Below are 25,498 nucleotides of genomic sequence, written 5' to 3' on the forward strand. Positions count from 1 at the left end.
TAAATGAGCGAGTGCCAGATCAATCAATCTTCTTGTATCGACAGTGTTTATAAACAAATGTCATAATAATTGTGTTCACCTTTTTGGTTGGCTGATCAGAGATGCATGAAATTCTTTTCCATGTGCTGGACTGGTACCAAAATGAAGATTTCCGCCATTTTGTCATGAAAAGTGTATTAAATGTAGACCAAATAATTAGTGGTAATACTCAGACAATGTCTCCAGTGCCATTGCCTGGTGACAGGCTTATCATTGTCAACAGTTCCTTTTTTTTTGGGGGGGGGGGGGGCGGAGGTGGTTATGTACCGAAAAATTACACATCTCTTGTTACTGGGATTTGTGTACCTACATTGGCTGATATTCTCATTTTAAAGTGCTGAATGCACTGTGACAACAAAATGATGTTCTTAGTACCGCTCACTTTAAACTCGGGCAGATAAATGGGTAACAAATGTTTGTTGGTATCAGGCCCATTAAGGGGAACATGTGTCTAAGCCAGGACAGCCATCTAAAAAAAAAGTAAAAAAAATTGTCTGTCCTCCGTAGGGAGGGCAAACCCTGCCTTCTATGAGTAGAGCTTTTACAAGTATTAGGATGGTGTGTGTGTGTGTAGTAGATGTCAGTGTACTGCTGTGTAGGTAGCTGAGAATGCATTCATATGTTGTAGAGTGTAGACAGGATGACACCCAAGCGGGAAATGGATAAAGGGCAGGCAAGGGACGTACCAGTATTATTGTGAACACGTCGTTGACAAAGCAATCAGATATATGAGGGTGGCTGTGAGTCATATATATTTTTTTTTATGTCTACGCAAGTGAGGAGAAATATACTGCATTGATAATTTCCCCCTGATCAGACTTTCATTTTGTGTGTCTGTGTATAGTGAAGGCACACAGAGTGGCAGCATTGATGAATCGGAAGACTGAGATAAGTTTCCATCTCTAGAGAAATAATGAATGAGCAATGTGATTAATTTAGTTGATGATTTGATATCTCTCTGTTTCCTCTTAAGTGCATTCCTGCCTAGTGATTAAAAAAAAAAAAAATGTACTTCATCCTAAGGGCCGTCATGCACTTCAATAAAATGAAATGCTTTTGATATGAGGAAGGATTTTGTGAAATACAAGTGAGGAAATTCCCAATGCTTTGTCAATGTTATCTAATGTCTGATTGACAGTGAGTATTAATGCAATGCAAATTGCACTAATGTCCGTCTGTGGCGACCTCTGAAAGGTCACAGCAAAGATTACTGTAAAAGTGGATATTTTTGTGTGACTAATTTTTCGCGCTCAGCCGGGTAAGAAGAGTTTCGCTTGTTTGTAATTCCGCGGAATCAAGATATCAACTATTGGAACATATGGCAAGCAAAAATATTTGTGTGCTTTTATTTTCGCGCTAGTTTCTGGTTGCGCGAAATGCGCGAAAATTTCAACACCGTGAAAATTTCCACTTTGACAGTACCACAGTAGGCAGGTGGTCACTATAGACAGGCTTTGGAAGTGCATCCAGTGCTGTTCGGTATTACATTCATATGGGAGCAATTGTGTAATTATGTTAAACAGCTGACTGCTCAAGACAGGTGACCTCTAAAAGAGGGTTGACTGAAATCCAATCTTCACTGACAGCATCACTATTAGAAATTTTAGATGAAAGCTAAGGAAAACAAATTATTGAAACTTAGGCAAACAAACATGAGCGACTCATGGTAAAATTTAGTCTCTTTTCCATTTTATGTGATATGTCTGACTTGAAAAAATACAAGTGTATGTTGTAGAAGCTCATCAGTGAATGTTTTCATTCATAGATGTCCTGTTTCCGTTAAGTCTTGGCAAGACCTTGTTGCAGCAAAGACCGTCAAAACTATTTTTGTGTAAATTTTTTTCTTTTGTGTACGCACTTGTATTTCTTTAAGTTTTAATAGAAAAGCCCAATTTTCAATCTCTTGAACTTTCTTTTATGAAAGAAAGTATGAATCTGAATATGTTTTTGCTTTTAAGCACGACAAGACTAAGCAACATTTTCAAAAGTGTGTATAGTTTGTTTACCAATATTTGATCTGTATAAACCTGTACTATGGGTTTGTGTGTGTGTGTGTGTGTGTGTGTGTGTGTGTGTGTGTGTGTGTGTGTGTGTGTGTGTGTGTGAGCTGGTTGTTGAGTACCCAATATTGAAAAAAAAAAAAATCTTAGCAAGACCAATTATGGGGAATATTGGAACACTTGCTAAAAAGATATTTAGATGAGAAGAAAAGAGATTTTCATGGGTAGGCTGCTGGTGATGAAAAAAATTTTAACCTATAATAAGTTCTGTTGTGTACACTGGCTGTCGAAAGAGGATGAGTGTTCTAGCTGATGAGAGACGTCAATGTGTCAGTCATAAGGTTAATTGACTGTGAACCTAAAAATTGATCAGCTTGGAATATGAATATTGCACAAATTAAAGATTTGGCGAGATTCTTGCAGCAAGAGCAAACTGTTTTGTTTTTGTTTTTTTAAATCATTAGGAAGTTTAAAAAGAAAATCACATTTGTTCCATCATCTGCCGTGACCTAACAAAAGAGCCACTATGGAACATATCTGAGCAAGGTTTAGAAACAGCAAAATTAATCAAATAAATTGATATGAATGAAAACAACAGTTGCTTTTTGATAGTCTAATAATTTTGACAGTGTAATCTCTGAAGTAATGCTGTCACTGAAAAAAGAATAATAGCAGTCCCATATACACTTGTACTTTCATTACGAAATAATCTTGTTTGTAATATGCATTTTATTGATATTCACCCTTAAGTTTGTCATTATCGGTAGTCATTTTTTAATGTAAGTTTACAATACAATTATTTGCAATTGATGAAGAATTTTCATTGTTTGGTATTTTGTATATATATTTGTGATTATCATATTAATTTGCAACCAAAATGGTATTTTTAGAATCTCTGTTATGAAAACTAGTGTAACAATTTTTCTTCCATTTCTCTTCTCCTTTTCCCCCACCCCTTCTCCTCCTACTCTTCTCTTGCTGCTACTGTCTAGGCTGACATGTGGTCGCTGGGTATCACAGCCATCGAGTTGGCCAAGGGGGAACCCCCTAACTCAGACCTGCACCCCATGCGAGTCCTCTTCCTCATCCCCAAGAACAACCCACCGAAGCTGGAGGGCAGCTACAGCAAGAACTTCAAGGACTTTGTGGAGGTGTGCCTCAACAAGGACCCAAGACATGTGAGTCTTTAACTCCATCCCTCTACCCTCCTCCTCCTCCTCCTTATCATCATCATCGAACCCATTGGCTCTAGGGCCATTACCCATGGGCAATGTACCCCATACCCTTCCCCTGACCCTATCCCTACGTGTATTCCTTATCCTAAACCTAATCCTAACCCAAACTATAACCCTAACCCTAATCTTTACTCTAACTTTAACACAAACCGGTATTGAGCCAAGGGGGTGATTGTCCTTCCTTGGCCACCACCACCACCACCACCACCACCACCATCATCATCATCATCATCATCATCATTATCATCATCTTCATTGTCATCATCATCATCAACTTTAGTTCATCTGCGTTTTCTTCTCTTTCCGTCTGTTAAAAATTTTATCTGATGGTGACATTTTGAGTCCATCATGTTTCAAATTGACTTAATGCTAAGACCACCAACAGACTTTGCTCCGTGATATCTACAGCATGTTTTTCATTCATCAGGGTGTCTTCTCAGGCCACAATTTAGTACGGAAAAAAAAAAACAACAACAACAACTACGAGACAGAAGGATTTTATATTTCATAAACCAGAAATCAAGTGTTGGTAGAATGGATGTGTGAAATCATCTGGCATTTTTACATTGTTGCAGTGAGCCTGAATCACTTCCAAGCCTTCTGTAATGTATTGATGGAAGGGATGGTGACAGCCTTTCCTATTCGTAGCTCTTTCCTCACCATACTCATGCTGCCCCCCCCCCATCTCTTGCCCCTCCAACCCCTCATCTAGCAGGAATTATTACATTATATACACATACCTTCACTTGCCTGCTTTCTATATTCTAGAATGCTATTGGGCAGTTTTGTTTTGCTCACACTCACACCCATATGAAGATGTATTTTGTTTCAAAGAGAATTCATCAAATAAGGCATTTGTACATGTAATAACCTTTGTTCTTGCCTGTCTATTTGTTAATCTACATAATATGCATTGTGTGTATAGTACATAGGAGCATTAATTTGTCTTCATGTTCTTAGACACTTCAGAAGATATAGAGAAAACGAAAGAAGAAAGTGAAATAAAACTATTGACACAACTCGGAATGAGTGTGTATATATCTGCACGTATACATATTTACGTAATGCCTATACTGTGAGTGATCATTTCCTCTTTCCTTTTCTGCGCGCTTCTCCTGCGGTGAACAGCGACCGACTGCAAAGGAGCTGCTGAAGCACCGGTTCATCAAGGGCGCCAAGCGAACGTCTTTTCTAACTGAGCTGATCGAGCGCTACAAGAAGTGGAAAGCAGAGGGCAATGACTCCCCGGACACGGACGATGATGACCAGTGAGTTGTCTCCCCATCCCCCCCCCATCCCCCATTCCCCCTCCCCCATCTCCCATTCCCCCTCCCCCATCCCCCATTCCCCCTCCCCCATCCCCCATTCCCCTTCCCACCTCCCCCATTCCCCCTCCCCCCCCCCCCCACACACACACATACACACACATACTCGTCTATGGTGGAAACCGAGGACCTGTTTTACCCATAAGAATTTTACCACATGACCGAGGACCTGCGTGTAAGTAGGACTTTTGTCAATCGAGGACCTACAAACATGTACCCCTACATGCAAAAGCATGCAAAAGCAGACCGTTTGGAATGGTCTGCACACCGAGGACGTTCTCGGTTCTTTGTGTGTCCTCGGTTTAAATTTAAAGTTCCTATGTGTGTCCTCGTTTTACACCATGGGTAAGTGCGCACACACACACACACCCACACACACACACACACATACATAGATTATTACAAGTTATATATCATGGGTATATGACATGATTGCTCTAATCTATGTCGCTTCACAGTGGGTTTTTGTTTCTTTGTCTCTTGTTCTTTTGGGGAACCATTGCATTGTTGGGTGTGCCTGAAAGGGTTGAATAACTCATGCAATAGCCGTATCTTTAGGTTCATTCAATCATTTATATTGTAAAACATGCTGAGTTGATACTGTTAGTTGACTAGTGCTAGTGACAGTGAAAACAGAGACATTGTAAACCCATCAAGTCCAGAGAGAATTTTTAGTGCAAAACATTATATTGTCATCCTTAAATTGGCAAATCTATGCACATCTTGTATTGGAGAAAAATTAAATGAAGCTTCTTAAATTCATTAAACCTGCAAACAGTCGATAAGAAATGTATTTAAATATCTGCCAATATGAGAAAAAATGTACCGGGAACTACAATCACCTAAGCTGTTGCCAATTTGATAATCAATTGTAGGTTTAGAACTGATAGGCTTTTGAAGAAACTGCAATGGGAGAAAAAGATTTAATCTGCAAATGCCAAAGATCTCAGTTGAAAAAGTTTTTTTTCTTTTTAAACTGTACCAGATCAAGTTATTTCTACTGTGCCAGATGAAGTTACTAGAAATAAACAGTAAAAATAATGATAAAGAGGTACAGTATAGTACTTAACCTTGCTGAGTTTCAGAGCTTAGCAAGTTATACAGCGAAAAGTTGCATTGACCTACAAAGAATTAGACCCAGGTTATCATACACGACGTAGTCCACATTCAACTAATCCCCCCCCCCCTAAAAAAAGTCTAATGTACATGTAAGGAAGACACATTCAGGCATTGCAATGGGACTGTGCTATCGTACAAACTATTGTCATACAATCAATAGACATTTGTGTGATTATGTAATCCCCATTCATTGACACTTTGGTTTTAGGACATCTGTTTCTTACTGCCACATAAAAAACACACACAACAGTGGATGTTGCTGTCAATGAACATAGTACAGTTAGGGTCAAACCAGGGGCTGAAATCGCACAGTCAATTTACACAGCTCCACCCATGGACTTAGACAAGGGAGGGTCAGTCTTCTGCATTCAGACGGCATTTGTGCCATGGTGTGTGTATTAACAGTGTTTGCACACCGCTAAAATTGTTCTATTATGCTTCCATATTAAGCAGTGAAGTTACTGCTGTGGAGAAGGAAACATCCTGTCTGTTTTTTGGAAACCTGTGTGGAGCCTGTCATAATTTTTCAATGAACGGTAGTTTGGCCCGTGCTGTGTTGAGCTAGGCCTATCCTTTGCACACTCAATACTTGGGTTACTTTCGGTGGGTAGGAAATCGGTCCAAAGTCCACTTTGACTAAGTACGCGAAAGCGTTTCCTTCGTAGCCGTTGAGGATAGAAAGTGAGAGTTCGGTGTTCTGCTGGCTCCATGAGATGAAACGCCCTAGTCATTGTCTGATGGGAATCGAAAGGGGTGGAGGCCCAGTAAGATTGGATGCCGTGAAAGGATTATTGAGGGCCATTTATTACGGCTTCTGTCACGACACCTCATGTGTTTTGTCCAAGAAAGTGAGGGCACGATATTGTCAGCTGTGTGAACTACACAATTAATGAGGATATCCTGAGGGGACTGTGATGATAAAGCTCTGAACAATCAACTTCTCTCTGGGAACGTTGATGCTGACACATGCATACACCCACAAATGTTTATGTGTGTGCTTGTGATTATGTGCATGTGTCTGTATGTATGTATGTATGTGTGTGTGTGTTTGTGCATGTGTGTGTATGTTCCCTAATGACCTGTGATGAATGCTTGCATACCACTGCAGCATTTGATATCATATTAGAATGTGCCAATATAAACACAGAAACTGGAATGAGGAAGACAATGAGACAAAAGAGAAAAATATGTAGAATTCTTGGGGGGGGGGGGGTCCCCCTCTTGCATTCAATGATCTGTTAATTAAAACATAATTGGAACACAAGGTCATAACCATAAATATCAGCAAACTAAAGATTAAAGGCTCCTCCAATATTCAATTATGTATATTTAAATATAATATATCGTCGCTGGGGTGACAAGACCTTGTATCTGCAATTTTGGTGAAAATGACTTTTTTGGAATAATGGTCAAATAATCGGTTAAGTGATGTCCTGTCCAAATCCCAACTGTCTTACTCCAAAAATGAAGCCACCACGGCATGTCAAAGGAAAGGCTATCCCATTCGCCACAGTGCTTTGGCCGCCATGTTTTTTTGCTCTCCTGAACATTTGACAATTTGTAGATACGAGGTCTTGTCGCCCCAGCGACGATATGTATATATATATTTTTGATGCAGTAGATGTATGTCATGATCAAAAAGGTTAAAATGCACAAAAGCAAGCAAACAAAAAATGAACGAAGAATGAAATATTACAAATATTTTGAAAATGCCTTTTCTTTTTTTTCATTTAAGCAATTGTAACTCTCCTCCTTTTAATAGAAAGTCATTATGGATATAGTTGGAAAGCTGAAACAATCTAATGTGAAGAGTATGATTTCTTTTACAGAGCTGCCAAGTCTCCCCGATTCTGCAGGAGTCTCCCTGAAAATGTCAAAATCTGTTCATGTCTGAATAAGAGAATATTAAAATCTCCCTGATTTGGGAATTATTTTCGCCCATTGAAATGCATGTAACACACAGATATCTCCATGATTGCTGTGTGGAATATCCCTGATTTGAATGTGGGAATGTTGGCAGACCTGCTTTTAACTTGAATTCATGTAAAAGAAGGAAATTTCCTGATGATCTGAGTAGTAAAAGGGCGACTTGTGAGGCCATGACATCATCACCTTTGATTTGCATATCAGTGTTTTCTGAGAACATGTGAAATTATGACATTCCATAATTTTCTTCTATAATATCTGATTTGGTAAATCTTCCACCATTCTCTTTGTAAGATGTGACAGTGTGTATTAAAGTCAGCGTGCTCATGTAGTGGGCATTCACTACCATGTAGAAGCTTTCCGTGATAGTCTTGATCAAGGGTGTTCTTATAATTTTTTTTTGTGTGTGTGTGTCTGTCTGTCTTTCCCACAGGATTGATAACGAGACCCTACAGCGGGACGACGGTCCTGAGTTCGACTACCCTGGCAACACCATCCGCGGCCCCCAGTACATTCCAAGCGAACCGCCCCCGGAGCACGTTGAGCCCATCCCCCGCAAGCAGCCCAAGTCTGAGTCCATTCAGTCCCTGCTGGGGCCGCTCCTCCGAGACGTAAGTGTTGGGTCCCCTGCGGCGCTTCAAGTTCAGTTTGGTGTTAAGTTCACTGCTGTTCAAGTAAACATTATGTTTCCATCAAGTGTAGATTGTTCATAGATTGGATGAAATGTAGTTGAGACTCCATAGTAATAGTAACAACCAAGAGGTATATATGATGATAATAACTATTTCCTAACCACGTCATTCTAAACAAGACGGGAAAGAGTTGATGTGGAAGAAAATAGTATAAGAGAAAGCAAAGCTTGTACATGCATAGGTCTTTTGGCTTGCCAATATCACTGATCTGTGAACAGATAGGAAAATTTGAAATTCCATAACTTCCATAAAGTTTAAGTCTGATTTTGATGCAACCTTTTTGATTCTGTCTGTTTGATTTAGCTCAATTTATTAAAGCCACCCAAAAATGATGGTGGAACTGCTTTTTAATCTCAATTTCAGGCAAGAGTTTCTCTTTGAGTACACTTGAAGAAAATTCTGACACATCATTTGCAAGTGAAGTTGATTCAAAGTGTCTTTACTATTGCTTGATTGATATGAGTAATGACTATATTTAGATTCATTGATTAAAGGAATGGTATAGTATTGGTTGAGATGAGGATTTAGCTTTTAAGTTTTTACGAGATACTTAGAAACCACTTTATGAAATGTTACAGAGCATACAATTCTAAGAGGAATTCAAAGTGTATTTGATGAAAATCAGTTTTGAAATGGCAGAGATATCCAAAAACAAAGTAACGCAAAGTGGTCTTAGTAAAAGGTGGGTCCCAACTTTTATTAGGATCGCTTTGTTTTGGATATCTCAGCCATTTCAAAACCACTTTTCATCAAATAAACTTTGAATTCCTCTTGGAATTGTATGCTCTTTCATATTTGATAAGAGGTTTTTCAGTATTTCAGGCACAAAAAAGTGAAACCTGGAACCTGAATCTTGCCTGATTTCGGGCAAGAGTTTCTCTTAGGCTACACTTGAAGTAAATTCTGACACATCATTTGCAAGTGAAGTTAATTCAAAGTGTCTTTACTATTGCTTGATTGATATGAGTAATGACTATATTTAGATGCATTGATTATTAAAAAGCAATTTGCTCAATTCAGAGAATTTTGTGCGGCATGGTGGGAACACCCAGATATTGTCATACTCATGACATTATACATTTCACAGAAATATGTATCCACCTACTCACACATGCTGCATGGGGAGATACATTGTAAACAGATCTATATTTAGTTAGCGAACACCAGGATGAAGGGTGTTTCCTCACCAGAGCAATTGCAGGAAATGGTCCGAGTTTCATTTCCCGTCGACACGGGAGAATACCCAGTCCGCCAAAATGTAGCATGCAAAATCCTGCAGAGTGTCATGTTCTATTGCAGCTCAGTCAAGGGTAGATTGCAGCGTGGCATATCACATGTCAAGAGAATTACAGTCAACTTTTGTTTCCATGCCCTTGGTTCAATTTGAACATATTTTTACTGTTTTTTATAATTTCCCCATAAATTTTTCATGTGTACAATGTTCTTTCTTTTAAAGCATTGGAGTCATGTCTTGTCTACTAACATTTGTACATTTTGTAAAGGTCAAATTCTTGAATTTCCATTGTGAAATGATTAACAACAGATTATAGTTGAAATGATGCACGCTAACTTTCGTGGTGTACCCAAGAGACTCTGATTAAATTCTTGATGGATGAAAACACTCCAAGCCTATATATTCTTGTATAATTTTGCACATGATAGGTTTCTTATATTTAGGTGAGTCACAGAAATATTTCTTCCTGAATATGTTGACATTGCAGTATTCCATGCATTGCATTGATAAAGAAGGAGCCTGACATAAATAAACATCACATATCAATTACCCTGACAACCAGTTTTAGGTTCTTAGAAAGCATCAGATTAAAAACAATAGTTTTTGGCATTGAGTTGGTCAGAACTATCTGTTGGTTTGTATGATTTTGGCTTAAAGTTGGAGCAGCATTTCGATCGAAGGCTTGCCAACTTCGCATACTGTAAAGCAAGATATTTTTGTGGCATGAAATTTTTGCGAATTGGAGCTGATGGCCTTCTTCGCTGCATGAAATTTTCATGAATTGCCACTGGCATTCAATGCATAGAGTGTAGACAAGAACTTTTGCATGCATTTTACTTTCATGGATCTAGAGCAGAAATGCACGTGAACATTTCTGGTTATACAGAATTTGGCTCAAACGCACAACCATGCACAAACAGTTTGTTTTGGATACTGGCCATTTGCAAGAAAAATGGTCGTAGCTTTGTCATAGAATTTCTCTGCCATTTTGCTTTTTAAATGCATTTTCAGCAGAAACACTTCTATAAAAAGTTATGTGGCTTTGAAAAACAGATTGTTTTCCCAAAACACCCAAGCATTGTGGTCTTAGAATAATGTGGCACACAGAAGATTTACATTGTAGCACACAGAGGGTTAAACATACCACTGACATTCTGTAGAGACATGTGACCATTGAAAGTGACAGCATCAATTACTGTTCTCTCTCTCAAACAAATGACTCTTGTGAATGTAAAGGTAAATGTCCATGACATAATCCTCTTGCCCTTTTATTTCCAGCTCAAGACGAAGAATGATGGATTATCAGCGGCGATTGATGAACTTCAGAACAGCTTTGACATGGCGGAGGAATCGAGTCCAGGAATTTGCGATAGATTAGTCAGCCAGGTAGTCTCCAGAGTAGAAAGGTGAGTGGCAGAAGGGTCGCTGGTGCACCTTCTGCAGATGCAAAAGGTCGTATGTCGCCAGTGGGAGGTGAATACCTGCAGTGAGTCCTTTCAACCAGGGTGTGTCTAATGCACTCAAGATATGACCTTGTAGATGTCAACATAACTCCAATTCAACATTAAGATGCACTTGACTCTGTTTATTGTAAAAGTGAGCATTTGTGTGTTTTTGTACAAAACTTCATCTCTCTTCAAATATTTGCACATTTCAAATTCAAGATAGTTTAGCTGAGCACAAACTTGAGCAAAATTCCGCCACAAGTGTCATATTTCCTGCGTTATTCTCACAAAATACAGGAGTTGGTGGTATTATGATAGGATGACATCATGCTTGGTCTAATTTGCATATCTCAAGGTCAATAATGTCTCTGTTTTGCCAAAACTTTTTTTTTAAAAACTCTAAGATGCCATGGCTTTCTTGTTATTGTTCAATTTTCGTGAAATTTCCCCAATCTATTGGATTGTGATGTGGTTTATCAAAGTTGCCTTGAATGTGCAATGGCTCTATTAGCCTTCACCCTTCCATCAAAGTGCAGGGCACTATCTCTGAATATATGCCTGGCCTTTGAAGGCATGTCTCAAGATTTTGGCACCGTACCAACATTCCATCTCCCCCATTATGGTTTACAGCGTCTCGGCAAGTGACAATGATACCCACTGACGTGACTTGATCATATTGAGCCATTGGCAGGCAGGTTGTAAACAGCATAGAGCAGAGCAATGGATATGGACTGTAAACTCCCAGGCAGTGTCTGGGAATGACTTAGAAAAGTTTTTAGAAATGAAAACTTAAAATGCCTTTTAGTAGTAAAATCCGGTTCTGCTGATAATGTGAATTTTGCTAATTTATCAAGGGGAAAGGAGAAGACAAATCAGTCATACCTTGTGCCACTTTCCCTTTATCACAATTCCCTCCTCTTCATCTCATTATCATTTAACCAATTTTATGTAAAATAAAAGAAAGATATTATTCAGAGGGGTGAATGTTCAGGTGTGAGTTTCTTCAATTTGTCTCCCTCTACAAATAAGATTTGTCAAGATTTACGGATCAGCAGTTGCGATCTTAACAAATTTAATTTGTAGAGGGAGACAAATTGAAGAAACTCACACCTGAACCTTCACCCCTCTGAATTATATCTTCCTTTCATTTAATGAGCCTTGTCTGCCTTGGACTACTTAACATAACAATGTTGGAATTTTGGAGCTTGGGTATTTGTTCCATGTTCATCGTGTCACTGCCGGCAACCAGGGACAGCCTGGTGATAGTGTCACTGCCAGGAATGCAGTAGAAGACGGGTTCAAGACCCACTGGTTCCTTTTTTCCGACATGTTTGTTAATTTACAGATCAGCAGTTGCGATCTTAACCAATTTAATTTGTAGAGGGAGACAAATTGAAGAAACTCACACCTGAACCGATTTCATGTTGTTGTTTAATTTCTCTCTCTCTCTCTTTATCTGCAGTCCTCCAAGACCAGGTCCCTCGAGACCAGTCACACACTAACCTCTGACACCTACACCCCTCCCCTCTCCACCCCTCTCCCCTCCGAGCTGCGTAGTTAAGAAACTGAAAGGAGGAGGGGAACAAAGAAAAGCAGAAAGCGAGAGAGAGAGAGAGACCAAGAGATCTTTCGCCAATCTTGGGGCAACTCTGTCGGCACTTCCACCTGAGATGGACGGGAAAGAATTCATCAATACAGTGAATGCAAGCGTGGTTGTCCTCCGAGGGTTGCCGATGAACTTAGAATGCAGCCAGCTGTCATAAAAGAAACATTTGATATGCGTGTGGATAGTCCAGCGGTACGGTCATGGCCACCGGTAACCTTTTACAATCTTCTATTATGAGTCTTCTGTCGACCGGACGTGAAATGTGCTATTTCATGTAGTGAGAAGTGAGACTGTTTACAGACTGCAGGTTGAGAGTTTCCGTTAGGTTGCCCGGAGAACATTACCCGAGGGAGACAAAAGAAGGGAGACGAATGCTACCGACCGCGCCCACTCTGGAGTTAGCTGGAGACCCCTCGGATTAAAATGGATCACTCCGAATTTGTGTATCATGCATTAAACCCTTCGGTGTATTACGCAAACCCGTTTATGCATGTGTTGACTGGGAGTATCCCCCTCTTTTCTTTTTAAAAAAAATCCATTATGAGTGATCCTGTTTGTTTCTTTTCTCTAATGATAAATTTCGCCGTGCAAGCATGGGGATTTCCATGGCTGGAATATTTGAGGTGGCATCCCACGCAACATTCATTGTGTGCAGGAACAAGTAGATGAGTTCGTGCAAAAGTTTGACGTGCTATCATTTTTTTGTCTTTAAAACCAGTCCTGGTCCTGAATGGTCCAGTGATATGCTGCCTGAAGAAGTGGTAGCCGTCTAGTATTCCCACTTTTTTTTTTTCTTCAATTCACCCCTGCACACCTAAGGGAGCGGCAGGCATTATTTATTTCATGCTTGTTTTTGTAATTGAGCCAAACTGGGAGTATTTGAACCCGGCAAACAAATTGACCGGCTGCATTGTTACCATTATTATTATTATATTATCATTATGAAATGATTTGACAAAAGTCAATGACATTGTCAAGTTGTGCGGGTCAAGTATGTGGCTAGGCACACCAACAAATGTCCAAAACTCATAGCAATGGCCGTTAAACTAAACAGGAAAAAAACAACAACAAAGCAGCAGGTGACCACTTTTGCATTTGGGTGGGGTTTTCCTGCGTGTTTGTTATAGTTGGGAAATCACTGCTGTGTATATCCAGACAGAAAGAGACGTACATTGTAATTCATCCAAACAAAGCATTGTGCATGTGGTGTTATTCATACACGGCTGCACCAAGCTCTGAGCTTTTCATCGTAAATATTAGGATGAGAACTTGGCAAATTTTCAATCTTAATTGGTCAGCGATATTCCACAGCCGTAAAGCACAGACTAATACAAGAATGGATTCAGCTCAGTTGGTTGAAATGCCTCATTGTAACTGGTAGAAAGAATCAACAACAAAGAGAAGAGTATGAAGGAGGAGGTGTACTGAAGATTGTGTCATCCAGAAGTCCAGTATTAGGTTACACTACAGAGATGATTGATATTTCTTGAATGCCGGGTGTGACAACGAATACTGAGCACATATCTCTTCAGATACTTCTTTTTTGTGAATTTATGTATTTAAGCCACCTGTAGAATAATTGGGCAAATATAACCGGTGTTTTACGTATTCCATTACATCAGATTCTAAGCAGCGTCCACAATCCTGTCTGTTGTCGAATTTACGGTCAATGATAAAGCAGAGTTGCGTACAGGTAATCCTCAAAACTCTAGCACAATTTTGTACAAGATTCTCATGAATACGCCGTCTTGGAGAATCTGAAAAAAAAAAAGAAGGAGAAGCATCTGTGTAATATATTCATTTTTGACACATTTATATTTTTACAGTAATATTTCTATCATCTTTTGCGTACCATGTGGACAAACAATTGTTATATGTCCTGGGGGAAACTGTGTTTCAGTAGGTAGGCCATACATGTATGTAAGCTTCCACGTGTGTTCCTAAAATTCTTTGACAAGATCGCAGCGTAATCTTACACAGGCTTTCTATCCTCCGGGTTGTGTGTATCTACCCAGTGTAGTATGTGGTTGTATTTATTTGTCTTCAGGCCTGTATTGTCCACCCATTCATGTCACATTTTCATGACGTATCTCCTCTTGTCTCATATAATTTTTTTGGTTGTTTAATTTAAAGATATATAATGAATATTCATCAGTATGTGTATCAGTATGCATGGTACCATGTGTTTAATGCAATAATAAGGGAAAAGAAGCCATGAGGTTGTTGTTATTGTTCAGGGCACTTGTGTTCTCTCACATCATCCTCTAGATGTCCTGTCTAATTATCCCCAAGTTGTCCTAGACAGATTTAATCCAGGAGGAAGGGTGTGGCTCATTAACCTTTCTCAGCTGTGTATAATTTGCCACACCTTTGGAAACATTCTGGGTCATGGGCAAGGCAACAGCAGGAACTTTCGGAAGTTTCAACACTTTGGTAATTGCGTTCAAATTTAATACTGCTTGGCCTTTTTCGTTCAAAGAGAAGCGTAAGATTATCGATCAACTGTGCAGTGGGTGTGCTGCCATCCAAAGTCCCCTTCTCTGAATGTCTCTTTCGAAGAATTCATTCTTGTGGTTCATCACAAGGACAGGGTCCTTTGCTGCACAGTGATATCGGCGTGAAAGGTCAAGAGTGGTCAAGACTGGACCTACGATGATCTCTCCTTCCTCCCCCCCCCCCCCTTCCTGGTGATACCGTACTCTTCGGATGAAGTTATCCATGTCAAAAGGCTGTAAGACAAGTTCTTTGCCCTCTCGACTGCTGCTTCATTTCCTGTGTCGTCCTCTGTGGGAGGGTACTTTTTGGGGTGAGGGTGGGGGAGAACAATTATGGATGAGGGGGCGCATTGTTGTGCTCAGGAGCTCCTGAATTTGTCTGGGGTTGAAGCTAGTAATCATCAGTAATCCCCTCTCATTCGCTGCAGAGTCGATGACATGCCACACGTGAGCGTAAGCAGACATCTCGATCAGGAAGCTGGTGTTTGTTTACTGTGATATATTTGAAAGGTGATAGAGCAACGAAGAGAAAGCCATGCAGCAGTGCGTGATGTATTTGTATTACTCGGGGGACGTTTTGTATTTTCAAACATTTGAGTGATTATGAGACCTGTGTTCCACCCCTGTTATTCATATTCTTTTCATATTCTAGAATGTTTTTCTTTTTGAACAGAATATATGTGAATCAATTGCTTTGCATGAGACTGTGGACCGGTTGAAAGAAGCAGCATTATTTGTTACACAAGAAGATTATTTAGTATTTTTTGAGTCCGAGAGGACACAATATAAGCAAGAATCGTCCTAGCTGACGAAGACTTTATAATTTGTATTTTTAGATGGATTCTCTTGGGGTTTTGTTTTGGTTTGTTCGTGCAGCATTGTCCCACACATGTTATTCAAGCAATGTTTTCTGGTGGCTTCAACACACCTCCGTTGCAATCTTCGGTCTTATGTACAACTGCAGCTTGAACTAATTTTTCATGTGACCAAAGCTGTCTTTTCAAAAACAGTGAGAAAAAGAAAAAGTTGTGACTTCTCCATTGTCCTAATCTGTAGGATTCTTGTTTTCAACTGGATTCAATAATTATCAAATGTTATTCATTTTTAGACTGGTCAGTATGTACACTCCATGTAGACAGACTGGTCAAGTGTATGTACTAGTGCAGAATAAAGTTCTTTGGTTTGATTTGCCAACTCTTTCAAACATTGGCAGTGCCAGGGACTGTTCCGGTGGCATGATGTTCAAATTATTACCAGGCGCCAACATTACAATGGGGCGAGAATGCACAGACATTATACCAAAGAACAGAGTGCATGCATTGTTGTGACAGAAAAAAAAAAACTGTTGAGGTTCAAGTAGATTAATTGCTTTTAATAGGAACTTGAGCAGCGAATTACTATTGGGAGCTTTGTCCCTGGCCAGGTTGCTGCAGTTTTGTTTCCTGTTTCATGTAGGGAATATCATCATCAACTAGAAAAATACCCAACAAATGCAACGCGTTATAGTCTCTGCTGCAAATAAAGTAGTCAAGAAAGCTGTCACGAGGAGAGAACATGATGTACACATACTAGTATATGACCATAATTTGGTTGGATTCTATGTTTAGCGATAATGCAGGGATTGTATTTGGAGCAGGAAATAAATTGAAGTGTATATCTTCTTCTGTTTCTGGAATCTGCAACATCAGATATGGTGTGCTAGAGAGTTGTCACAGAATATCTTTAGTGAGGCAGCCTGTGCTGAGGAGCCAAAATTTGGAGGTTATACTAAACTTTACCAAGTAAGGAAAAGAAGAAATAAACGACTATTTTTGTGGTTGTTTTTAGCCGTGGGAACAACACTCCAATAAGCCAGTTCGTAGTTCCACTTGGCACATGACCAAAAAAGGGTTATTTGAGATTCCTCAAGCCCGTTGGTTTTTAAGTTCGCTGAGATGAACATCTGTGATATAATGATTATTCATGTAATCCATATAAGTGCCAGCACATCCATCTGACAGCAAGCCTGGTATGTAGCAATATTGATAGACAAAAGTTTGTTAAGGCATTCAATGCAAAACAATGAAATAGATGCTTCCCCAAGTGAAACCAGACAGACCATTCTAGTCATCTGATCTACACAGGTTCATTCTTTGTTTGAACATGGACTCCATGAATTGTTACATTGGGCAAGGTTATGCATTATCGCTTTGACTGCGAATGAAGTGCCTAACCAACTGAGAAAAAGAATGGTCATTTGTCCACATGTGCACATGAGCTAATTACGAACTGGCTTATAGTCTGCAACTTTTCTCAGGAACACTTTACATTTGAATCTTTTTTTTTTGACAGGTAGGAATTCCTTATCCATTTGATCGCTGTAGGTATGTAAGTCACAGTTGTCATGTTCTTGTTAAAACTGTGAATATGAATATTGCTTCTCCCTTTGTGAGTTGATTTTTCATATGATATATATGTATGTATGCAAATCAGTTTGTAGTTTTTAATTCATCAGAATGTTAGAATAAGAGAAAGAGAGAGAGAGAGAGAAAGAGAGAGAGAGGGGGAGAAAGTGAGACTGAGATGGATAGAATATGATGATTATCTTTGCTGAGAGAAGTCGAATCTTTTGTACCAAGTAATTTTATAAGATTCTATTTAAAAGGAGGCAGTGATCATGTGACACTGTTGTTGTTGCTCGTAGACTGCTTTCATGCCTGATAGAGGGAGACATTCATACTGAACGCAATTGTACCACGTGAATTAGAGAAGGATCTGTGTGTAGGAGAGGTAAGGAAGAGGGATATGTCAGCTTTCACCGCTTCATATGTGATCAGCAGAAATATCCTGACCAGATTTCTTTGTAGATAAATATTTCTTTTCATTTTTTTTTTTGATTTTGTGACACAAAATGCAAATATATCAGTTTTGTCTTTATCTTCCCCTCCTCTGTTAACGCAAGTATATTTTGAACAGTAAGCACTGTGCAAACATTTCTTTGCAAGTGTGTGCTATGAGCATGATCTATTAGAAGACTTTAGACCAATGGTTGAGTGAACAAAGGGTGAGACATTTCATTTTTATTTTGTTCTCTTTGTTGGCTTGTCTAAATGAATTTGGAGTCACCAGTAATACGGACTATTGAGCTTGATTGAGCGAGACTTTATCAAGCACGCTGATAAAAATACATGAAAGCCCTTCTTTTTAGTCATTTAAAAGCAAGTGGGAAATGTTCTGCATGCATGGTTGCTGTCTTTCATGATGTTACTCCATTTTGATTTTCTCTTTTTGTTTTTGTTCAATTATGGAATGTTTCCCAGCATATTTATAGGGGAGAATGATTTTTCCCCCCAGCTTTGTGACAATATTTCAAGACATGCAAATGAGTTGGTTGTCGTGTCGGACGGGTACATTTGTAACAAACCCGCTGGCTCATATTACAGGAGATTCCCGTTGAGGAAAGTGAAGTTCAGCCAGGAATATCTAAACCTCTTTTTCTTTTTTTTCTGTTTTGGAATCGAGAGGAAGAAAAATAGAAGAAGAGACTGTCGTAATGGCATATATATGTATAATGGATTGAACTGACTCTAGTCTTAGATATATAGGTGATGGTATTAGTATTTATATGTTAGGTACACGGCTTGTTGGAAGAGCATTCTTGTATTTATAGATTTTTGCAGAATTCCTCTTTTCTTTCTCTTTCTATTTTTTTTTTTTTAAAACTGAAACAGCTTAAAAAGGTGTGTGCAAGAAAAGATGGGAAAGCAAGCCAGGACCATGGAGATAATGAATCCACAGCTCTCAGTGTACAATTGAGACTAGAGATATTGCTGTAGTGCATAGCTCATTGGTACTGCAGTTCATCTTCGTACTCCAAAACTTGCACAGTTCTCACAAATGGAGCAAGATTGCCCAGTGTACCTGGCTGATCTTTACTCATCAGAGTTTTGGCCCACAGCACAAGCGGGGAAGGCATGCATACACTGTACCACGTACATACCAAAAGAAAGAGAGAATAAAAATATGGATTGGCTTCTTGTGAAATTATTGCAATGGTCATATCCCTTACCCCTGCCCCATGACATATTCTATGGTGCATAAAATGTCATTTCTCTAAACGAATCACAGTGAAGCATGACTCTGATTCCATATGGATGTACATAGGGATCTCCAAGTCCATGCAAAATTTTATGAATGCTTAATCATTCTTTTCTTCATTGATTTTCACAGTTACATCGAAATTCTATTCCCCACGCAGTAATCTTTTTTTCTAAGTACAAATCTGAAGATAAGCAGTTAAGCAGTAATTGACTAGGATATGTGACTAATATTACATGCCATCTTGAATTTGTAATAAAGAAATCAGTATTTACTTTGTTCACAATGTTTTTCTTTTTGTTTTCTTTGAATATCAGAAAAAAATATTGATAATATAGCTGGAGGAAACCATTGTAATTATTTTTGTCAAAATGGTTATGTACAAATGAAAGAACTGACAATGAATGAAACCTTGTCTTTTGTGTCATCTTCTTGTGTTTGTGGGAGAAAGTGTGAATCTGAATTGTTATACAAGGAACAAGGTAACACTTATTTCCTTCAATACCATAAAAGTATACAAATACATTCACCATGAAAGTCACTTTAGACACAATAACAATTACGTACATTGAAAGAGGCGTGGCACCAAAAAGCACAACATGTAACAGGCGCGTCTTATAATACAACATACACAGAGCTACCAAGTCTCACGCATGGCACCCATTTTTCTCACGCATTGGGTGCATCTGCAACTTGGGCCTATTAATAATGAGCATAGCTCAAAGGATTAAAGTGATAGTTGCAATTGAAGGTATATTTCCCTTCTGTCTTTCAAAATAAGTAAATGATCGCACCATTTAAGAGCTAATAATTGAAAAAGCTCCCTTCTATTACTAACCCCTCCCACACTCGCTCGCGCGCACATGCGAGCGCAGAGACGTTGAGTCATGAAAATCTCACTCATAAAAATTTTTTGAACTTGGCATCCCTGCATACATACAGATAGACATCAATAACAAACAGTAGATGATTGATACGTGTACTGTATACTATGGGAAAATTATAAGCAGACTAGTGTATTGCCTAATTTGATTGTGAGTGTGCTGGAGCGATGCAGTGCAGAAGTTGTTCATGTTTGTGGACATACATGAGGTGCACCACAGTGTGTGTTGCGCTCAAATGATGCGACCCAAGTAGGCGCTTACCATTGAGTGATAGTTTATGTAAACCAAGCACATTGGTGCACATAGAAGAAACCCCTTCCAGATACTATACTGGTAGATGGGTATCTAAACATGTGTGCAATGGAGGAGTATTGTGTTTGAACATGAATATTTTGCCTGTGTGTATTACCTTGTTGAAGATACTGGTAGTGTACATACAAGAAAAGATGCACAGTAGGTACATAACTGTAGGCACATGTGTGAACTGCTGAATTTCTAATGCACTCTGTGTGTGTGTGTGTGTGTGTGTGTGTGTGTGTGTGTGTGTGTGTGCGTGTACGTGTGTGAATGTTTGTGTATTTGCTTGCGAATTCTAGCTTTTTGTCTGGGCTCATACTGGTTTCTTTCTTGGCACGTAAATTTCATAGTCACAAGAACGACAAATCACTAGCAATTACTGAAAAATAGTTCAATCATGAGCCACATCCACTTTAAATCAACAAATGAAAAATTTTGTGGAGGTTTTGAAGACTTTCATTTTGAAAGCAAAATCATCGCCGCTACTAGTACGTTTGTCAGGATTCCCACTTTGTTTGCTTCATTCTTTCAATAATCTGCCACATGGGGACACTGCACTTTCAGGCACCTGTTTTTGTCTTGTAGGCAAGTTTTTCTCCTGCCAGGAGTAGAATGGAATCATCATGTTCTGATGTTGGTGATCTATCTCTTGGGACAAGGGAAAATATAGGTCATTGATTGAAGCATGCCTGCAAGAAGGTCATCGTAGGAACCATGGCATCATTCCAATTTATTTTTGTGGCCGTGTTCAGAAGACTCGGGCTGAAAACAGGAATAAGGGATTTTATTTTGTCTCTGTCGCCCTGCCTTTCTTTTTATGAGGAGGAATGCATAGTAGATGTTACGAGTTGACACACAGGAATAGCTAGGGATGGTGACATTTATGCTGGTATGTGTCTGGATGTAACCGTATGGCCGAGTGCCAAAGACCGCTGTATGTACAAGGTGTATCATTATCGCTCTGTACTCTCTCTCACGGGAGAGTAAAAGATTTTCTGTCTACTTTCAAAGTCTGTCAGTTGACATTTACAGCAGATTTCGAACATTCTTGTCAAATTGCAACATCCCATTTTGTGGCAGAAAATGCTATTAATGTCACCATGAGATCCACAAGCTGTGAATTGACAAACTTTTGCCATGAACACATTGCAGTGCAATCTTGCACACAAACACACACACACACACACTCAATCCACCCATGTGATATTACAGTAATACACATTATAGTCAAACATATTGATGTGCACTTGCAACTTAGCTATAACACTTTATTTACAATATGAATATCATATATACAATATATGTTACACGCAAGTATTTCTTCTTGTTTCCTTCTTTTTTGAACACGAAAAGATGTAATGCCCACTGAGCCATGACATAGGCACTGTCAACATACACACACACACCTTGGGTACATTGCATAGGAATCTTTTCCAATGACATTTACATCAGCAGCTTGTTCATAAGGCATTTGATGCGTATCATATGAAAGGATGAATAACAGCGGCATATGAAAGGATGAATAACAGCGGCACATGACAAGGCATTCAAAATTATGAAAGCACTGCATACCTTTGAATACATGTTTCTTTGTCAAACTTTCAGAATAATTCAGTGTGGAGGGCATGCAGATTTCATAGTTACTGTCATGAAGCTGCATCAAGCCATCCAAGACACTTAAAACTCATTATTCAAAGGAGTACAAGAGATGCTAAATTTTGTATAATGGAATGTTCATAGTAGAAGACAATAATAATAGTAAAGTATCCATCAATATGATAATCAACAAGAAATGACAAATTGCCTTTAGTTATGTTTAAGAGAAGAGGAAGGCAGAAAAGGTAATATTCTTTCACTCAGAGTAGCAGATATCCACTGTAGTGAGTACTGTATAAGCTGTTATTTTTGCATACTGATATTTTTGCAGGTTGTTCAATTTGCGATCCAACTGTGATTCGCGAAATTTGTGAAAATTAAACACTTGCAAAAAATAACATCCTTATACAGTACATTTCCACACTGAAAGAACTTGGCACAATACAAGTCAAAATGTGTGAATACATGCATATATATAATGAATCTTTCCGTACATATATATCAATATGCATTAATATAGAAGATTACCGGTACATTTCAAGGACGGATGTACAGATAAATAGGCAGATCAATATATAGATACTGACATAGTGGACATTTTCACACAATTAATTTTCACTTCTTTGTAATTATGTGGATTAGGAATGGTTCTGTACATATTTCTCGACATCCCAAAATGCCTGTGTGTTGTTGTTTTGGTGCTGACTTTAGCAGAGTGTGAACTTTGCAAGATTTCCACACTGTGAAATATTCCAAGTTTACAGTAGAGACACAGAGACAGAGATTTAGAGAGTTACAATTATATATCATTAAAGAGCATTGGATGTTTGAAAAGTACCATATATTATATTCATTTACAATCTATCTTGTCCAAATCAAGGTTATGAGTATCTAATGTCCTGAGATCCCTAAACCTTGTGAATAACCAAATGTAGGATTCACCAGCACAATTTACTACAAATCTTTGTAAGGACATAAATTTAAGCAGAGCGATTTGATCTATTTGCCGACTTACCTCAAGCATTAAAATACAGGAAATAGTATCAACTCAATTGTACAATGTTACACATAACATGTATGCCACCTCTTTGAACAAACAGGACGAACCTTTTGGCCTTTCATATCAAGACTGCAGATTAACTGTAAGCGTTTTTTGTAGGAGACTCACAATAGCATCAACTGTCATGTATGGCAAGTTGAGCTTAACCCTATTCTAACTGGGCTATTTGAGACCAAGTTTTTACTGGGGGGGGGGGGGGTCAATTTGACCCCCCCTTCAGATCTCGGCCGCCGATCGCGCGATCGCCGCAAAATTTTGCCTGTACATAGAGCCAGATGTCAACTACAAGGTTATATGGTTATACAATAGAAAAAATTTGATTTTATATTTTTTAACAAATTAATTATGCAAATTTACGCATGAAATCATATTTTCACCTATAACTCCATTAAAAAGATTGAAGGATTGCTAAATTTTTGTGTCAGAGTTCCTCAAGACATATCGAACAATTTTCTTATAAAAAGATAGCGCAATCAAAATCAGTTTGTTTTGTTTTGTATTGTTTTGTTAATTTCTTATGTATTTTATTGTTTTTTTTTACCTTTTTTGTCCCCGCCGAACGAGTTCGAGCAGGGGACTATGAAACGGGCTCCGTACGTGTGTGTGTCCGTGTGTCCGTCCGTCCATGTGTCCGTCCGTGTGTCCGTCCGTGTGTCCGTCCGTGTGTCCGTCCGTGTGTGTGTCCGTGTGTGATCAAAATGTTCAAAATGCTACTCCTTCGCCATTTCTAACCCGATTTTGATTCTGTTTGCTTTATATGATAGCACTATATGGGAGCTTTGAAACTTCTATACAGAATTTCAGTTGTGACCTTTGACCTTGACCTTTGACCTATATTGTACATTTTGCTTCAAAATGCTACTCCTTCGCCATTTCTAACCCGATTTTGATTCCGTTTGCTATATATGATGGCACTAGGTGAGGGCTTCAAAACTTCTACACAGAATTTTGACCTTTGACTTCTTTGACCTTTGACCTTGATTTTTGACCTATATTGTACATTTTGCTACAAAATGCTACTCCTTCACCATTTGTAACCCGATTTCAATTCCGTTTGCTTTAAGTGATGGCACTAGGTGAGGGCTTCAAAACTTCTACACAGAATTTTGACCTTTGACTTCTTTGACCTTTGACCTTGATTTTTGACCTGTATTGTACATTTTGCTACCAAATGCTACTCCTTCGCCATTTCTAACCCGATTTCGATTCCGTTTGCTTTATGTGATGGCACTAGGTGAGGGCTTCAAAACTTATACACAGAATTTTGACCTTTGACTTCTTTGACCTTTGACCTAGATTTTTTTACCTATATTGTACATTGGCTACAAAATGCTACTCCTTCGGCATTTCTAACCCGATTTCGATTCCGTTTGCTTTATGTGATGGCACTAGGTGAGGGCTTCAAAACTTCTACATAGAATTTTGACCTTTGACTTCTTTGACCTTTGACCTTCATCTTTTTACCTATATTGTACATTTTGCTACTAAATGCTACTTCCGGCGGGGACATATATTACGCACCGCATTATTTCTACTTTTCCTTGTTTTTCATTGTTTTTTGGCCAAAATTTGTTGCAGGCACTTTTCCAAGCTGATCTACATTAGAATTGATTAATTTCAATGGTTAAAAGTTGAAATAATCTAATTTATATCAATTAAACAAAAAAACACAATTTGCATTGAATTTGCACACAAAATCATGAATTTGAGCTGTTTTTGGGTTGACATGCATATGCAAAACATTGCATAACTTCAGAACGGCGTACCCGGACGTCGCAAATTTGGTCTCAAAATATGCGGGAGACTTCAATGAAAAAAGTCATGAAAAGCTGTGGCAAAATCTTTGCGCGTTGCGGAATCGTGGCGCAAAATGTCGAGGGGGGGTCAATTTGACCCCCCCCCCCCCAGTTAGAATAGAGTTAAGAGTCCAAAATACTTTCCAAACTTTCCTAGCTTTCACAGTGAGAGTGTGACCACAAGAGGTTACAAAATCCTCTCAAGGCTACAAATGCACATGCCTAAACAAAATAATCAAGTATATGTTTGGGGATGATCTTTAGTTTATCATTGTGTTCACACTCGAAGCTTGCCCAAACATACCCTGCACACACTGTTCAGATCAAGGAACTCAATATCACTGTGAAGAGGAAGAAGTTGAATCCTAACACATTCTCACATCTGTAATCGAGTTACACATTTATTGACTGTGATCACTTGAGGTACTGAATATGTGCTGTCTGGAAGAGTTTTGAGTGCTCTCATCATGAAAATGGCTACAAAGTGAACAGACATCTGCCATCTGGTAGAACAAGGCATCACACTCTTCCGTTCAAAAAGATTGACATGGATAAGGATAAAACCACAATAACATCCTTGTCTCAAATTGTGTCAGGACAAGAAGAAGCACACATTGTAAAAAAAAAAAAAAGCGAGCAAAAAATAAAAGGTTGTTCCTAAACACATGCAAT

At 38.8% G+C, this 25,498-nt stretch overlaps 1 protein-coding gene across 1 annotated transcript in view; it reads left to right on the top strand.

Moving 5' to 3' along the window:
- The window catches only part of LOC139722124 (serine/threonine-protein kinase 25-like), a 77,220-nt gene extending 64,189 nt beyond the window's left edge, over nt 1-13,031 (top strand). The window contains exons 5-9 of the mRNA XM_071633443.1: nt 3,032-3,217; nt 4,403-4,542; nt 8,078-8,255; nt 10,849-10,976; nt 12,478-13,031. Of these exons, the coding sequence (XP_071489544.1) occupies nt 3,032-3,217; nt 4,403-4,542; nt 8,078-8,255; nt 10,849-10,976; nt 12,478-12,517 (672 nt within the window). The 3' untranslated portion in view covers nt 12,518-13,031. The remainder of the gene's footprint in view (nt 1-3,031; nt 3,218-4,402; nt 4,543-8,077; nt 8,256-10,848; nt 10,977-12,477) is intronic.
- The last annotated feature ends 12,467 nt before the right edge of the window (nt 13,032-25,498 follow it).

Source organism: Diadema antillarum, unplaced genomic scaffold, assembly GCF_040938485.1.
Source record: "Diadema antillarum isolate AM-2024a unplaced genomic scaffold, OU_Dant_1.0 scf00000157, whole genome shotgun sequence".
Classification (NCBI taxonomy): Eukaryota; Metazoa; Echinodermata; class Echinoidea; order Diadematoida; family Diadematidae; genus Diadema; species Diadema antillarum.